Consider the following 19,165-nt stretch of genomic DNA (forward strand, 5'->3'; position numbering starts at 1 on the left):
GATTAAGAGAAGGACTACCAGTTACAGGCGATGACTGGCTGACTTTTTTGAGAGGCAGGAATTATCTTGTCGTCTTTCTGATGAGCCTTGGGTGGTCCAACGGTCCGCCACTTGGAATACCACGGAACACTGCTAGCCGTTAATAAGTTGTCAAGGGAAATATAAAAGAGTCAATCGCGAAAAAAAATAAATTTTTCGAGAAAGGGTGCAATTTACCGCTGATAAGGGTAGTTTTGTACTCGGAACAACTTTGTAAATCTGGACGCCTCATGAGATAATATAAGATAATATAAGATTTAAAACAAACGCGTGTAAAATAATACAAATATAGTTAGACAACGTAACTTGTAAATAATCCAGAGTAATTCTCGTACCTGTCAAGGTTTCCTCGAGCCGTTTTGTACTAGGAACAACTTTGTAAATGTGGACAACTCAGGAGATAATATAAGATTTAAAACAAACGCATGTAAAATAATACAAATATAGTTAGACAACGTAACTTGTAAATAATCCGAAATAATCCTCGTATCTGTCAAGTTTTCCTCGAGCCGTTTTGTACTCGGAACAACTTTGTAAATGTGGACGCCTCATGAGATAACATAAGATGATATAAGATTTAAAACAAACGCGTGTAAAATAATACAAATATAGTTAGACGTAACTTGTAAATAATCTAGAATAATCCTGTCAAGTTTTCCTCGAGCTGTTTTGTACTCGGAACAACTTTGTAAATGTGGACGCCTCATGAGATAATGTAAGATAATATAAAACTTAAAACAAACGTAAAATAATACAAAATATAGTTAAACAACGTAACTTGTAAATAATCCAGAATAGTCCTCGTACCTCAAGTCAAGTTTTCCTCGAGCCGCCGTTGCGCAACGAGAGACACACGCATAATTCTTTCATTCACACTTAACAAACAAGCCAGCTTTCTAATATTCGCGTCGTTTGTCCGACACTTCCCTCTCCTTTTTACGCTTAACGACACGACACGATAATTCCCACATTGAGCAACGATAATCTCGGTCGGTGTGTAGGCTCCTCCGAGCCCGCGGGATCGGGATCAGCAGATTTTAATGGCGTCATATCGTTCGCAACAGTTATTCAACTTAAGAACAGACTTAAGCCGAAAGAGATCCAGCTCGTTCGAAGACGTTCACGGCGGGGTGGGAGGGAATGGATGGCAGTCGTCTTTCCTTCGGGAAAGGATACTTAGGATTAATCAGGAATGCTGTAATTGAATTTAACATCCGAATTGAGTATTTTCGCTTACAAAGAGCCGAAAGAGAGCGGCGATGGAAGGAGAAACGAAGAGAGGCGCCAACGGGGAGCGGGAGGGGGGCACACGAAGGGAAAGAGGTGGAAGGTCTGAAGGAACGGCAGAGAGAACGAGGACGAGCCGTGTAATTGGAAAAGCTTCGGATTAACAATTTTGCAGGACTCGGCGAAAATGTTCGCGAAAAGAGGATTGCCGGAGCAATGAGATCCTCCTTTCGTTCGAGTTTGCAGGTAGGAAAACGCGGCCGCCCGACGAAGGGCACGGTCGCCGTTCGCCTCGACGTTGGAGAAGTAGGCCTCTCTTCGAGGAAACCGGGTTTCAGAAATTAATTTACCGACATTATGCATCGATCGGTGGCTCACTGAACGCTGCCCGCTCCTCGAACGGCGGGTATCCGTTCAAAGATCGTGTATCCGTTCGACTTTCGCGGAATATCGTTAAATAAATGATCGTCGATTCGTATATTTCGTTTCGAGTTAACGAACGTAACGTTGATTCATTTTCCAATTGTTTCTACGAGGCGGGAAAGGGTGAAGAATGAATTTCAAATAAACATGTTCGTTGCGAGTCGATCGAGTCGAGCTCGTTAAAGATTCTTCTTACTGTGGGAAATTTTCTGGCATCGGTCAGACCAGCAACGCAACGAAACGAAACGGGAGCCGCCGAGCTACAGTTACATCGTAATATCACGAAATTTCGAGATTGCTAAAGCATTGCGACTAATTTCATATTTCCCGGCGGCGCTCGTCTCAAATTTCCTCTCGTGCGGGGATAAATGATCTCGACTACTATCGTAATTAGATAAATTAACAGAGCGTGAGTTGAGGCAGCCGGTGTTCCTGCGCGGAACACATGCACAACGCTGGAACGAGAGTGGTTTGAGGTCTAGTTATCCGGAACTAGGATCGCTGCATAGTGCATTGACTAATTGTAAATAGCGCGAGCCGCGAAATAAACGGCCGTTAACACGCTGAAATGGGTTCGATCAATTTGCGATACACGGGCAGGACGATTCGCCACCTTTTTCTCGCCTCGCTTCTCTTTTTCTTTTTTTTTTTTTTTTTTTTACGTGTCTACGCGTCCTTGCGCGTTCTCCTTCTCGCGTTACAATTGTTTTCGAACGCGTTTCATTCGCACGCTCTCGCTCGCTTTATTGCGCGTTTCGAGGCTCGATTTACAACACGTCTCGCGTAACGCCCTGCATTCGCGTGAACGCACTCTCGCCGCGGAATATTTTTCCCAAGTTCGCCGGCATTAATGAGCGGCATGCTCGCAAACGCGGCAAAGTGTAACGACGTTCGAGAAGCCCTGCGCGCCGCGTGGCTCGTATCCTCGCGCAATCCTCCTGATTTTTCTCTCAGCCGTCGTCTATCTAACTAAATATTGCAAATTATCGCGACGCGTTGCCAGCCAAGCCGGTGAGCGCGTCGCGTTTCGACGTTCCCGGCGAAAGGAAAAAAATCTCTCGCGTCGAGAGAAGAAGCGCGATCAGGGCGTGGAAGCGTTCGTCGCGTGGTGCCCGCGCGGTTACCGCGCCTGGAATCCTGTTGAAGGAGGCTTAAACTCTCCGCGGAGAGTGTCGCGATCTGGCCCGATGAAGATATTTGCGCTTCCACCGTGTGGATGATAAGTGCGCGCGCCCTTACACCACCACCGCCAGCACAATGCACTGAATTTAGAAGTACAATAATCCGTTAAGTTAAGAAGCAAGCAAGTACTTACTTGATCTGCGGTGTCGTTGGAGAGCACTGTGAACGGGGCGCCCCCCTTTTTTTCTTTTCCAGCCACGATCGCTCGCCGCACACTCTCGAGTTTAAGCGTTTTTGCAAATCCTTCGAAATTTCGCCGAAGGTGACACACCGAGCAATTACAATTTGAGAGGTTCGCAGATACTTTGTGGCTCGCGCTACTTAACGCACGTTAGGTGACGCCGTTCAGCTGAACGACAATGCGAGGCTACAAACGATCGGTAAGAGACGTTTCCAATGCAGCGTTTCCAATGATCTTGACTCGGTAGAGACAACTACTACAATTTCGTACGAGGATTTTTCTAGTTTTTCGCACACGCCATCTGTCTCAACGATTATTTCATTATTTATATACAATCTTGTATTTTACGAGATTTACGTGGGAAAAATCAGTTGTGCCTTTTCAAACTGACTTTTGAACATTTGCAGGTATTGTTTCTTTATTATAAAAAAAAAATAAGCTGATTGAAAAGGATTAATTGTATTTTAAATTGAGATTTAAAATACAATAAGTAATTGATTGTACAATTAATTATACATTAAGCCATTAATGTGAAAGTACAATGCAATAATTAATTAAAATTTGAGGTTTTAAACTAAGATTTAAAATACAATGCTGACATAAATAAAAACTAATGCGAAACTGATATAAAGAAATTGTGTTAGTTTAAATTGATCTTTGATCTTTCATAGGGATTTTTCTACATAGAATTAGACAAGTTGATTGAAACATATAAAAAATTTTAAGATTAGTAATTTTGAAATATAATATTGATATAAAAAAAAAATTGTGCTATTTCAAATTGATCGTTAATCAGAGAATTGTTTCTGTACGTAGAGGGAAAGCTGATTGAAACAGATTAAAAATTAAGATTAGTAATTATGAAATACAGATATAAAAAAAAACATTGTACTATTTCAGATTGATCAGTCACAGAGGGTTGTTTTTCTACATAGAATGAAACAAACTAATTAAAATAGATTAAAAATTAAGACTATTGATAATTTTGAAATACTAATATTAAAAAAAATTGTGCCATTTCAAATTGATCATTTACAGGGGGTCGTTTTGTGAACGGCAGAAGAAAACACACTGATTGAAATAGATGAAAAGTTAAGATTATACTTTACAATATCGATACAAAAAAAAAAAAAAAAAGAAATTATACTATTTCAAATCAACCGCTAAATATAGGGAGTTATTTCTCTACGTGGGGAAAGATATACTGAAGTATACTTGAAGTATATACCGAAAAAGTATATTGAAAATACAAATTAAAAATTGAGATTATACTTTACAGTACAACATCGATGCAGAAAAAACTATACTATTTTAAATCGACCATTAAATATTTATAGAGGGTTGTTTCTCTGGGGAAAAGCATACTGATTGAAACGCATTAAAAATTAAGATTATACTTTACAATACAATATCGATGCAACAAGAATTATACCAGTATTTGAAACTGACCAGTTGAACATTTATAGGGGGTTGTTTCTCTATTTGGGAAAAAGTACTCTGATTGAAACGAATTAAAAATTATGATTGTATTTTACAATACAGTGTTAACATGGAAAAAATGATTATCGTTGAGCATATTGGACGGAAGTTTGTCTCACAAAACAGCACTACCGAAAATGAACAATAATTTCTTAATATAAGCAACAAACGAATGGGAGTGGAAATGAGGAAACCGTTCTTATACTTCTTAGCCGAAGTGATGAAACGCAGGAACTCGGTGATACTTTGCAAAGAGACAAAGCTACGTACACAAAACCTTTCTCTTTTTCTCTCAGCATTTTGTTTCTCACGCTGCTAGAAGATGCGCGAGTTTTTCGCCGATAAAAAGAGCATCTTAGCATCGGGTATTATGCTGCTTTGGCGTTATTGCTGACAAACGTTAGACGAGCAGAAATGTTCACGCGGGGCTTTTCATTTGAAAATGCAAGTGACATCAATTTTTCTAGCAAAGTTTTTGAATTTTGTCGCAGTTTGCATTCGGCCTTCTTACTTGTTAAACTTCCCTTGTTATTTTATATATTCACTGTCATAATTCTGTTTAGTGGATATAGTTAACAAATTGATACTTTTACCAATTCGTACTTTAGTTCATAATTCACATCTAAGAAACGAAGCAAAAGGGCTCTTCAGTATAAAATTACGGCTAAACTGTAACAATAAAATCTGAAAATCTTTATTTTGCGGGACTGTCGTGGAAATTTGGGCACTAAACTTTCTTCTCAATTAGAATCCGTATGTTAAAATTTATCAGAATGAGGTTGTAAACAAAAAAAGAAAAAGAAAAAACTCAAAGAAACAACATCTACTACAAAAGTGAGAAAATATAAAGTGTTTATTAGAACGGAGGAAAAAAGAAAAACGTAGAGATGGATAGATAGGAGCGTAGATAGAGAAAGAAGATGAGTAACGAAGGAAAAGCCTCGTTTTCGAAAAATAGCTCAATTTCGAGCGCGGATCCAACCACGGGGGCTCAGTAGTCTTTCGAAAAAATTCTCCTCCAACGCTATCGGGGAAACTCGTCGGCGAAGATCATGAGTTTCCACACCCTTTCTGTGTTCGTACGGCCGCACCACCCCGCCCCGCCGGCCACCACCACCACCACCATCCTTCTAAAGTGGAATTGGCGGTGTTGAGAGTCGCGAAAGGCATCCGAGGAGAGTAGACCTTAAGTCGGCCGGCCTTAAGGGCGTGTTTCCCCTGTCTACCGTGGACGGGTTGAGTGATAAATCGATTTACGTCCCGGCCAATGAGGGTTGAAAGTGGTGCTTTCTGATTGGCCCGTTCTTAGACCACTCCCCCTTTGTTAATAAAGGTTCTGAGCGAAAGCCGGTTTCACAGTGCCACAATTTTTACCACCGTTTCGATCTTTGCCTCGACTTCGGGGAAACTCTGAACGCTGCAACTCGATCGAAAGAAGCTTTCACCGCTGTACGTACTTTCGAGTACAGTAGTACTTTCGATCATCGTTACGTTTCGTTGGCCTTTTTTTTTTTTTTTTGTCCATCAGCGGCAACAAGATGAAATCGATAAATTTCCAACGAACCGAGATCGTAAAATGAGCAAATGTCCTCGTCGGAACAAGGTTACGCATGATGAAATCGCGTGAAATTAATTGCCGATCGTGCCGACGAGGCGGGATCGTTACCGCGTCTGATCAGCCGTCAGACGTTGAGTCCAACATCGGGGGACTAAACGATCGGCGAGAGGTTGGGAAGAAGCTCGCGACTCGAGCTTCCAAAGCTTTCAGACCGAGATCTTTTCGCCGTGGTAAACCGGTCTGTCGTAGGCGTAACCGGTCGAGGCGTTGACATCGGCAGACCCCACCTTCTCGTTGGTAACTAGGGCTATGTCTACCCGGCTGGCCGTCTCAAAAGACCGACCAATCCGCGATGCGAGACGGCCACTGTCGGCGCGTAAAGTAGCGGAGGCGCCTTTGTCGCGAGGGGACGACGAGTGCTGAAAAGAAGGGCCGAGAGTGGGGTTGTGTATGCATCGAGCAGAAAGGGAGGCAGGCGATGACGAAGGGGAAGGGATCGGCCGCGCGAGAGAGAACGAGTGGTGGATGAACGGTGATGGAGCGAGGAGGGGTAGGGGGCAAGCGGTGTCCAGAGGGGGTGTGTGGGTCGGATAAACGCCACCCTCCGCGGAAGGGTGCATGTGTGGGTGCGTGTACGGCACACAGCCGCCCCCGGGGGTTTCCCTTTTTCGTTGGCTGCCGCGCAGTCGAGCAACCCCGTGCTGCTCGGCAGCTCAGTTGCCCATCGCCGCGACGACGACACGGTTGCGCCACACGACACGACAGTCAGACGTTTTGCCGTACCGGGGCACACTATTCCGAGAGTAAACACACGTTGGCTTCTCTTTCTCTCTCTCTCTCTTTTTCTCCTTCTCTTTCTCTCTCTCTCATTCTGTCTCTTTCTCTCTCTCTCTCTCTTTCTCTCTCCTCTCTCTCTCTCTCTCTCTGATCTAACACGCAGCTCGATTCGTACGTGGGATCGAATTTCCGAGGGGGCCGGCACACAGTGAGGAGATCCAGCCGTCAGACACGACCCACTCGTGGGAACTCGCCGCGCGAATCCACGTAGTTTACTACTTGTCTGACCTTCGAGTAGTCGCGGTGGTGCTGTCAGTGAAGCCTGGCTTCGGTGAGTCCGGCGACTCGTCGCGACGTTTCCAGTGCACGATTTTTGGAGAAACTCGGGGGGGGAACGACTCGGGAGGACTCGAAGCTTGAACAGAGTGCGAGACGTTGACGAAAGGAGTATGAAAAGAGAGTCAGAATTAGTCGCTGGACGTTGTTCGTGACTCGTTTCGTATGAGGTACCGACGGGAGAGTTTCAGTGCACGAGTGCCTTTCCAGTTCAGTAAGGGATTAACCAGAGGCGAGGAAGACTCCGTTGTGTCCTTGAAATTCAATCCCCAGGCGAGAGAAGAATGAAAGAGAGCGGTTCTACGAATTTCCATGCGCATCGCTGAGGTCCAAGCCAGAGTTTTATTTCGGTGGCGAGGAACAATGAGAGCAAACCCATCGCGTACTATCTGGAGCATTGAATAGAACTCCTCAACGGAGATAAGGTTCTAATTGTCTTCGAAGGAGGAGGAACGAGTTTGGTTCAGTGAACGAGTCTACCCCGGTTGGTACACTCGCAGAAGCGATGAACGCAGGAAACCGTACCTGATCACAACGAAACCATCATTCAACGAAGAGACTAGACGAAAGTGTGAGGTTAATGCGCATAGTTTCTAGACAGTAGATGTGTCATAGTGTGAAAAGAAACACGGGGTAATAACGGTCGCGACGAAAATAGGAGCCGATTTGTATCGCCGAGTCGTCGTTCAGGTTGCCGTCGCTTGCTGAAAAGCTGCCCGGGGTTTCTTCGCTCGACGGTTCGCTGGCTTCTACCATTACAACGAAGATAAGTTAAAAACACGTTACGCTAATCACCCAAATAGTTTCCCCCCGCAATCGACAAACACTTATTTTCGACGCGTTTTCGATAATGGAGATCTATGAAAATACTTAGGGCCGCCAACAGGTCCATCCAGTCGGTTTCTTCATTCTCGCGTACATGAACGAGTACGTTTTCGTATATCTTCTTACGAAATCCACTGGACTGCTCAATTAGCAATTGCTTCACAGCGAGCCTATACTAAGAATCAACTCCTAGCGTTCTCCGAGTTGCTACAGCTATTGAAAAAACGATGCGGCCGCTTGTTGGAAACCGTCGGATCTCGAACAAGCGTTATGCCAAGGCCTAGCAACGATAATATCTTCGTTCTTTTCTATTCGTTCTTTTGACTGTAAAAAAAAAGGAAAAGAAAAGAAAAGAAAACAAAGGAAAATCATTTTACGATTTTTAAAATCACCTGCAATCATCGAGTACAGAGCAGAGAACAAAGCCCAACGAACACCTTCCCGTTCCCGAGAGTACTCGACAGCGAAATCGCTTCTAAACAAAGTTCCTAGGAATCAAGACGTTACCTCGAGCAGAGACGAAGAAAGAGCAACGACAAACCGAGTAGGCGAAACGAGCAACGATCTTCTTCAAAAACTTATCCTTTCAACGAGCCTTCGCTGACCTGAACATGCGCTCTTTCACCGACTGACGGGAGAAAACCCGCGAAACGATCGGAAAACGCGTGGAACATTAACGATAACGTAACCGAGAGAGAAGAATGTCGTTGTTGTTTTGAACCGAGTCAGTTGGAATCGAGAGAAACGCAAAAATGCCACAGCGATCGCCGTTCGCGATCCAGGAGCTGCTGGGGCTGAACGGTGCCGGAAACGGAAGCGGTACCGATCGCGGCTCACCGCAAGGATCACCACCGGCCGGCGTCTCCGCCGTTTCTTACGCGCCCACGGCGCCTCATCACAAGTTATGGGACTACATGCCTAGCCTGACGAATCATCTGGGCAATCTGGGGAATCTTGGGAATCTGGGCAACCTCACGGCCTCGCGGATGGCCTATCTGAATGCGCAGGCGGCCGTCGCCGCTGCCTTCCTGCCGCCGCCCCACCCCCACCCTGCACACCATGTACCGCATCATCAGGTACATCAACCGGGACAACTTCCGGCCTCACCGGCCGGTGTCAACGTGCATCCGGGTGCACACGCGCAGCACGTACTTCCGGGTACCGCAGTCACCGCGAACCATCATCAGCACAGTCCGACTCAGCACACGCCACCCCATGGTGAGTTGATCCTTCCTATCCTTCCTTTTATTATTTTAGACTTTGGTTCGACGACTCATTTCGACTCACTTAATAAAAATACACTATTGTGTCACTATCGCATAAGGATGCTTCCCTTACACATGTTATTTTTTAACCTAATGTATCTGAATTACCGATAGACTCAAACAAGTCTGTTGTAGTTTTCTTATAATAAAAAAAGAAGAAAAAAAAAAACAATTTCGAGAACTCACACGAGAAGAGCTAATTAAATTTGAATCCTAGTTGAGTCAATGACGTCTGTTGCTTGTAACGTCGATAGCTGCGAATTTCGCACGAATTATGTTCCTGAATTATGCCCGTTGGTTAAACATTGACATTCGATCAGATTCTCGTTAGATTCTCTCGGGCTCTCTCGATTCTTATTTAAAACGATTGAAATTGCCGCGAAATAATTTAGAGGCACGATTATCCCAATTAATAAATTTATTCGTTATTCAAAAGTTTCATTTACATTAAAATATCCGCTGCCAATATCGAATACGCTGCATCTCATTATTGACTTTCTTTTTCAAGAGTACTGTGTAATTGTATACAGTTGTACATTTGATTTTCAAATGTGCTGTAGGAATCAACGTTTCGAGCAACTTCTTTCCTTCACGAAAATATTGGACTCCCTTATATTCGCAAGAAACTGACGGTACCACTACAATGACGTTTCGTTTATACTCGCACGTCCATGAAAGCACAGTCGTCGGTATAGGTTGCAGGACCGCTTTACTGCGGCAGGATAAAATCGACTAATCCAGACCCAACTTTTATCTTTTGTCTGTATCATTTGTGGTATGCTATTAGTGATTATATGCTGTACAAAGGAAACACACCCCATCAGTAATGACTCTACTTCCTCGATATCAGTTATTAATAATATTGAATCTGTTGATATATTAAAATATATATCATTATTATTGCACATGCTATGTTTATTTCCCCACAAGTTACGAATCGTTAATTTACTTCTGACTGCAAAATATCTTTACATCTGTTACAAAGAAAAGATAAGAGTTATGTTGAAGTCTTGTTGAGTGAATCGAATGACGAACTGTTTTCAAGACATTTTTAAATGTTTTCGCGAGATGATTACAATATGCCAGAACGTATACGCAAAATCTTCTACGCCAAAGACGTTAGATTTCTTATCAGTCTGAAGAAATCTGTCTCAATTTAGATATTTATGATTGTTGAAGCTCAGACAGTTTCAAGAATCGAAAAAACCGTGGTCGAAGGCTATCTCCATCAGAGGCGGTTCTGACAATTATAATCAAAATACAGGAAAAACCGTCGAAATTAAAACGTTAGACTTCTTATTAGTATGAAGAATTGTTTTAGTAGATACCGAATGTTATGATTAAAGCAGTTGCCCACTTTCTCTTTCTGGTAAGAAGTCGTAACAGCCGCCACGCCCGACCATGGTTAAAATCGTTTGATATTTAATAATTTCACTGTTTTTCAAGGAATTACGTCAGAGAAATGAAACGGCTCAAGCTTCGATTGACTGGCCCGCGCATGCCTTGATTCTCTAAACAGGCCCACACGTGAAATATATGAATACGCACACGCGAGACATACGTTAAACATCAAGATACGACATACATCAGTCCGCTACACTCACTAATTACGATAATCGTCCCATTTCGATCAGTTACATTAACTTCACGGGCAGACAACCTCGTTGAGTCGTTCCCAATAGTCAGCGACACAACAATGATTAAGGGTAACGGTAACGCTTTTTCTTGCTGGATAAGAAATCCTAATCGTTCCGGATCGTTCTTAAAGATATTTAAGTGACATTATTTCATTGGCATCAGCAGCGTTAAATTGATTCTATACAATTCTGCTATAATTCGCCGATCAACGTGTAAAAAACAGGACAGTCGTCAGCGTCAAAAAATGTCACAGTCGAGTCGAGTCAGAATAGAATAGCAGAGTGCAGAGTAACATCAGCAAGTAGCAGTGTGTATCAGTAAGTATCGACAATAATTCTAATTATCAACAAAAAGAAGCTATAGGCATCAAGCCACTTTCGACGCATGTCACAATTAATTTCGAGCGCAGACACCGAACGCGTCTCACTCCCAATCGTAAACGGAAACCGACTCGACGAAGTTAGATTCAGTTTGGTCAATTTTATTCGGGCAAAATGTCGTCGTAGTGTTTCTCGCGACTAACTCGCAAACTCGCAATAGAGGAAAATCGTTCAGAATGTTGATTTCCGCGACGTGCTGAGGACGTACAACCAACCTTGCGATATAATAATTACCGAGCACGGTGGCTTTCTCACAGGGAAAACGATTCTGCCGCGAATTTCTCATTGCTTATTTCCAACGAACTTGGACGAATGGCCGTGCCTGCCGTGTGGCGAGCGGTAATGCGTCATTATCATTAAAACTCGCCCCGTTTATTTATAGATGACGATTAAGATGACATTGTTTCCGTCACATCGTTTCGCTCGCGAGGCGTGGCCCATTGTGCTCCGACAATTATAACCGTACCATTTATTCCACGAATGGAGCCTCTAACTGTTTCTTTCATTTGGCGAAAGAGGGAGGGAGGGGGAGGGGGGGGGGAAGGGGCGAAGAATTGATAATTAATTTTACACAAACCGTGCGCGTATTGTGGCCGAGTAACAAGCAACCACTTCATTCAATCTTAACACATTCGTTAAGACCTACATCTTGACGAGGCAGCTCCGTAGAAACCGATCCCGCGTTCAACGAAGCAAAGAAACGCGTCTTGCCGGTGTCGCGTCGTTAGCTGCCCTCTCGTACCTAGACGCGAATTTTCACAATAATAGTGGTCTGAATTTTTAAAACGAAAGGAACGCGAACAACGTTTGCCACGTTGCTGCTATACAAGTCGCACTTCCTTTTAACGCGTTGCTCCTTAGACCAGCCGCTTTAAGCGTTGGCGAGGAGGGCAGAGGCAAGAAAGAACCGTGAAACCAATTAAAAACCTTGCAGCTTCGAACCTGGCCATCGATTTCCCCCCTCGCCGGTTAACGAACGTTACAACGCATTTGTCAGGCGGTGCAGGACGATTCACGAGCATCGATACGTCGTAATAAAGCATTGATCGGCAATTATCGGGGATTGCGTTTCAATCTTTAGACAAGGATGAACCCGTGACCCTCGCGTGTCACGAACGTTGAAGTAAATTAATAGGCGTATCGTCGTCCCACCGTGAAACGAGCACTTAACGTGCCACTTACGGCTATCACTTAACAGAGAGCCACTCAAGATCGTGTTACTGAAAATTGACGCGCGACTTTCCTAGTGTATCCCACGTGCAAACTCCATTGTGTTTGCCAGTTTTCGTCGGCTTTTGGGGAGGGAGAGGGAAACGCTCTCGTCGGCTGACCCAGCTTCACGCCTCGTGAAATCACTTTCCAGACTTATGTACAAACAAATGGAAAACTTGCTTGACCAGCTGCGACGTGGTTACAACAGGGTTGGAGGAGGGGAGAGGGAGGGGGCGGGGGGTGCAAAACAGACCCAAGAGGAGGAGATCGAACGGCGATCCTTCGAGAACAGCGAAAAGTTGTTGGCTGCTCTTCTCGAGAGATTCGGCGTCAGATACGTTAGATGAGCCGGGAAGAAAGAATAAGGCAAAGAAAGAGGGTAGCAATGGGGTGAGTGCACTGTGGGAATTGAATATTTTTGTCAGAATAATCCCCAACGTTATGAATAATTAGTGGTATAATGAGTTGAGTGTTGGGCAGACCTGCAATGTCTCACCAAAACACAAAGAACCTCGACAAAACGTAAAAATGGCCGCACTCCGGCAAACTGTTCTCAACCAGCACGGACTGACCCGCCTGATTCATTCGCTTGGGAATCCTTTCCTGTTAATTATACAGGTCGCCAACTTTCCAACTACTTGCTTACGGAATCGTCAGAGAAGAAGCTTATAACAACTATTTACGTTGATTAATCGTTTAAAGAATCGTTTATTATCGTCAGTCGAACAAACTTAAATCTTCTTAGACTGATCTTATTTGTCTCCGTAAGAGGCCAGAATTTTTTATACGTGGAAATTGTTTAAAACGTTTAACAAAATTTGCAAAAGTCGTTCGAACGATATTTGTAAAAATGTCGTAGCAATAATATAATACGATGCTTCGAATGGCGCATAGATTTTATCCGTATAACGAATTTTTGAGAACAATTTTCGGGTGTCGGGTTCCCGGTGCAGCACAAAGGATCTGCCCTTCCATTCAAACGTCACTCTAGCACCTCGTCTTACAGTACAGCATTTATTTGCCGCACTTCATTCGTTCCTTTTTGTCTTAAATCTTGGGCAGACTTAAAGACGAGAGTACAGACCAGCCAACCGCTCGATTTGTTCCCGATAATAATTATATCGATCGCCGTGAGATCGATTACGCGCGTCGTGACGCTGACAATTTCGCAGGATCTGTCACGTGGAACAACCCTCCGAGCTTCGGCTCGGTCGCCGATTAAGAATCTTTTGTCCCTCGAGTATAATGGATTCTCGAGCACGAAAAATTCGAGCCAACGAGGCTGACGCGTTGTGTTTGTCCAATTTGTGAAAATCAAAAATTCCTAGACTGATCGACGAGTACCGACGAAGCGGAATGAGAAAGATCTTGTCGACGAACGATCAAACGAAAGTTATTGCGCCGCGAGTTGTTTCGTCCACGTAGAATATATGAATAATACAAAATTCATAATACTGTATTTCAGTGAATTAGGTGTACAGAACGTAGGCGATAATACGAGGAAATGAATGCTGGAGGATGGTAGGTAAATGCCGGATGATCGATTCACTTGGCGTCGCGTTAATCGATCGGTAGAAAGGGGAAGAGGGTCGGAATGCAGGAACTGTGCGGATCGTATTGTCTAAAAATTCCGAGATTCGCGCCGGAGGTTCGTGTCGAGGCTTTTGCCTTTCCAGCGGCTTGTACAGCAGTTCGTCTCTCCTCTCGCTCCGCTTTTTTCGGTTCGTTTGAAGTTGGCAATCAACTAGATTGCCTATCAACGCCTGAGAAGTCTCCTTGCACACTCCCGTCGGTCCACTCCTTTTCTCACTCTCTCTCTCTCTCTCTCTCTCTCTCTCTCTCTCTCTCTCTCTCTCTTGCTCGCTCCTTCTCCCTTACTTTCTCTATTGCACCCTCACACATGGCCACGCGACAACGTTGTTCTTCGTTTATTCCCTCTATGCTTGCGCGCTCGTTTCCTCCCGCAGCGATCTTGCGCGCTTTCGGCGCGGCGCCTCGATTCTTCCTTCCCTCGCTTCTTCCCCTTTTTTTCTACCTCTTTCTCCAACTTTCCTTCGACCTCCTCCTTTTCCCATCCCTGCCCCGTGTCCTTTCTCTCACGCTTGATATCGTCCTGGTAACACATCTCCGCGAAACGATTCCGCAAAACGTGCCGCAATCGGCCCTCCATTGTTCCCGCGTACCCCTTTCATCCGAGGGACTGGCAAAGTGTACGAGTTCTTACACCGTTGCTGTTCCAAGGATCCCCGGTTCTAATCGTTGACCATTATTTTCCAGAAACTATGGGGTATTCGAACGTGAATGGGAATCTTCTCAACGAAAAGTCATGGAAACTAGTCTTTCTTAACTACCCTCGTTTCTCTTCTTCTTCTTCTTTTTCATATCCGTTGAATTTCTATTGCGAAAACCGACGCCAGATCACGAACGGAGGATAGGTGAAGAACGGGGTAGAACTTGTGCGTTGATTCGTCGCGCCTCTGACGGGAATGGTTTCTGACGGAAAGTCGAGGAACGGTTGGAAAAAAGGGAGAAGCTTGGGACTAGCCGTGGGGGGAGGTGGGCGGTTGGCGATGGTGGAAGCACGGATAAGGGGTGCGGCCTGTAGGCGCAGGTCGATACTGATTAGTACTTCAAAGCGGCTTGAACGCGAGCCCCACGCGCGCTCCGGTATCGACGGTGGATTTGTGACAAAGCAAGCGCCGGCACTCGAGCAAAAAATCTTGAACAAATTAGCGGATTATGAATTCGCTCGGCTTTGTTTTCAGGAAAGTGGTTGCAGACACGTACAAGAGACTCGCGACACGAATACCTAGCCAGCCCTCTGTTCCGCCTGTATTTCCTTCCGCGCGTTCCGCGTGTTTCCTTCCGTCCGATTTTTGCGCGATCACGTGTGCGTAAGAGTCGCTGCATTTCAAATTAGCCTACTGTTGTAGCCTCGTTGAAACCGATACCGCGCGGCTGAGGACCGTGAACGGTTTCTTCGACACCTTCCACCAACCACGATGCTCCTCTCCTCTCCTCTCTTCAAGGAGCACGAGCGTTCAAGCCTCGAGTCACGACGTCGCAACACTTTCACTTTGAAATTTCTGCCTCCGAGCAGAGGGGAACGCCGTGTACAAAGCGGGGAAAGAAAGTCGGAGTAGAAATTGAAATTAATGGACGACGCAAATGGCGTATCGTGTACACTTTTGCCGGATGATTAATCGATTCACTTCCGAAGAAGAAGTATTATCGCCAACTGGTCATCTCGTTCGGTGGGTTATGCAACTGCGAATGCAAATTAAATGAAATTAAACAGTTAATTAAAGTACCGGCACCCCCTCGGGAGAAGTTAATTGAGATTCTTGGGAGATTTGTCGCGCGGAATGTCTTAATTTAGTCCCTTAAGCGCCCTAACTCGCCTTAACAACTTAGAATAATTGGATAACACTGCCAGGGCGTGCTCAACGTCAGAAGTAGGAAAATTCAGTCTCTCTCGTCTCGGAGAGGCGTCTTTCTCTTCTTCTTCTTTTTTTTCCTCTTATTTTTTTTTCTTTCTTTACTCTTTTCTTTTTTTTTTTTTTTTTTCTTCTCCTAACGCGCCACACATTCACGTGAGTATACCTGTTCACAACGATATCTTCTCGCGTATCTTCAACTTCGTTTAGGTATATTAACTCGTACGTGTTTTCATTACGGCCTGTTAGAAGTTTAACTAACTCACTAATTGCGACTGGGGGTCCACTAAGCTATATTCGTCTTTCTATTGTTTTATATACTTGTGTGTGTGTGTAAGCCCACCGCGCAACCGTTGATCGTCACTTTTTGTATTCCTTGTTAGGGTCAAACGATTGTAAACAATATTAAATGTTTAATACAGTATGTAGATATTTAAACAAAAAAACTGCAACAAACACGGGTGCGAAAAGTTACTTTTCCTTAACAAGCATTGATCGAAACAAGAGATGGAACGTGCGTGGTTGTAGGTAGCATATATTCAGCGTGCGAAAAAAGAAATTCTCATTTTCCCATCGACCAATCGACCACAAATTTCCCTGGTTCAGCCAGGAACGAATTTATCTCATTACACTCTGGTCGCGGTGTCAATCATACGATCCTCCCCCGTCTAATCGTGTAATCCGCTCGAACAAACCAATCCGTGAAACGCGAGGAAAATCTCCCGTCCCTGCACGCTTCTCTCTTGCTCGTTCAGAAATAGCTGTTCGACACGAATCCAAAAACAATCGCTTCGATCGTCAAGGATGAACAGGAACAGAAATTCTTTCGCGATAATTATCCCACGTAGGTCTGTTGAAAATTGCGTAATTGCAGTAAAATGATGTAACGATCGAAGGTGTTACTCGATTATTTAACCTTCCCTCGTCGAGACGAATTATCGACGAACAAATGGTATCGATCTACTCCTTCCCCCCTCGGCCAACCGAGTCGTACGCGCTAACAGGCTGGGTAGTACAAGCACCAGTTTCACCATAACGTAAAGTCGCCGGAGTTATTCCAAGGCGGCGCGTATGCGTAGACTTGAAGATGGCGGTAGGTAGGTAGGTAGGTAGGTAAGTTGGTTGGTTGGTTGGTTGGTTGGTTGGTTGGTTGGTAGGCGACTATCAATCGGCCTTTTCGCGGCTGCTACTCGCCTCGTAAATTTTCACCCTTTGACACGCGCCTAATACGAGCCCTTTGGGGGCTGCGCGAAGCTCGAGCACGGTTGCCGGGTACGTGGGCTGTCGGGGCCGACGTGGCTTGCCTAACCCCTCGGGGAGCTGCGGGACGTTAATGAAATAACACGGGAATTAGTCTCGGACATTACCGGCAAACTATGTCCATTACCACGAGCCCGCGCCGCGTTACACGCCGCACCGTGGAACTTTCTGCTCGATACCGGTTGCAGCCGTTTCCGGCCGTCGTTTCTGCAAATCGTGGATCGCTAATTAGAGGGTCGCCGAGTCTCGGTTGCTTGATCGATGCATCCCTCGAAATTAAGGGAAATTGAGTGTAATTGTAGTTATCGGGTATCGACTTGTAACACACCGGCTAGGATTGGTTTCAACTTCGATCACACGACCGGGGTATTAATCCGACACAGCGTCCGATTAACACTCGGCGTGCACAGGATCGTTCGGTCAACACGAAGAGACGACGATGGTGAGGTACACGTCACTGGGTCAAAAGTAATTGAAAATACTGACCGGCTTTCGAGACAGCGAGTCGATTACGCGGGGGCTCGGCACTATGCCGCATCACGTCCCTTTTCTACCTCCCCACGTGCACGTAACTAATTTCATACTCCGGCTGAAAAGTAGGAGGCGTGTGTAGCGCTCGTCAACGAGCCTCTTTTGTCCCCGTGGAGGTCCCTTCAAGAATTCTAGTGTAAATCTCGCTACGTCACTCGGCTCTTTGTACAATTCTTTACTCCCTGCCTTCGTGTCGGCCGCGAAAGCGGCTCCGCTGCGCGGAATAGTTAAATTCGGAACAATGAAAACCGCTAATTGCTATCTTCTTTTTTCTTCTCCCTCCCCACTCTGAGAGGCGGTGTGCGACTGAAATCGCACAATCGCACAGTCGAGGGTCTGGCAACTGTGAGGAGATGGTTTAGCGACGAAAAAACTGGATAAAATAAATCGAAACAAGTAAAAGGGACAAGGCGTTGACGCAAACGTTGATCGCGTCGGGTTCGCGCGCGCCTAGCTCTGGATGCGTGCGTAAACGAGCGCGCGCGCGTACACGACGCACAGAGAGAGAGAGAGAGATCGCACAGCTTCGTGTATACGCGACACGTTCGTGTATACCGGTGGCAGCGTGTACATACCAGGCTTTCAAGCGAACGACCGTAAGTCGCTCAAATTGGTATGGATTTCCAGTCCAACACCTCGATTGTCCCCAGTGAAGAGTGCTTCGCGAGCATACATGAATTCACGCCTCAAACACACGCGCGCCGTAGTCCTCCGCTTTCCCTCCCTCCGTCTCTCCCAACCTTCTCACTCTCTCTTTCTCTCTCGCAAGCGGTGCCCGTTTTCCGTCCCTGGCTTCTTGCTTCTCTCTCTCTCTCTCTCTCCCTTGGCAGCGTCACCCCGGGTGCTTTCTCTTCTCGCTCTCTCGCCCGTTCCACGGAATCGCGGCAGCTTCCTCGCACACGCGGGGAGGAGTCGCGAGAGCAAATCTTACCGCTGCACCGCTATGAATGGGCACGAGAACACGCGGGTTCACACGCGTGTGCACGCGTGTACGTGCATAGCGCGGCAGCCACGAGGAGTTTTGATTGCGTGCCAGTGTGTGAATGCGTTTCCACCCGTTCTCTCTAAGTAGCAGCTCATTCCGCGATGCTTGCTCTCGCGACTTGGAAAACGAAGGTAGCTTCTCCCGTTGGCGCGAGGCTCTTCGAGTCTACGAGTGCGGACGTGCGTGCGTGCGTGCGTGCGTACGTGCGTGCGTGCGTGGTCTCACACTGTTGTACACCGTATACTCGGGTCTCTCTCTCTCTTTCTCTCTCTCTCTCTTTCTCTCTCTCTCATCCCGTCAACGTGATAGAGTTTATGATGGAGACTCGCTCTTTTCACAAGCCAACGCGATATTCCTCCTTTTTTGCTATTTACGTCGGTAATTATTTGCCCGTTCAGCCATCTCAGCTGAGTCCGATTACAGAGTGGCT

The 19,165-nt window shown here is 45.5% G+C and overlaps 1 protein-coding gene across 2 annotated transcripts in view; it reads left to right on the forward strand.

Moving 5' to 3' along the window:
* Positions 1-6,798: 6,798 nt before the first annotated feature.
* Positions 6,799-19,165, forward strand: part of LOC122533426 (visual system homeobox 2-like) — a 59,025-nt gene continuing 46,658 nt past the window's right edge. For both annotated transcript variants that reach the window (XM_043663081.1, XM_043663082.1), the window contains exon 1: positions 6,799-9,245. In XM_043663081.1, coding sequence (XP_043519016.1) covers positions 8,780-9,245 — 466 coding nt within the window. In that variant the 5' untranslated portion in view covers positions 6,799-8,779. The remainder of the gene's footprint in view (positions 9,246-19,165) is intronic.

This window comes from Frieseomelitta varia, unplaced genomic scaffold (genome assembly GCF_011392965.1).
Source record: "Frieseomelitta varia isolate USP_RPSP 00005682 unplaced genomic scaffold, Fvar_1.2 scaffold_53, whole genome shotgun sequence".
In the NCBI taxonomy this organism is placed as follows: domain Eukaryota; kingdom Metazoa; phylum Arthropoda; class Insecta; order Hymenoptera; family Apidae; genus Frieseomelitta; species Frieseomelitta varia.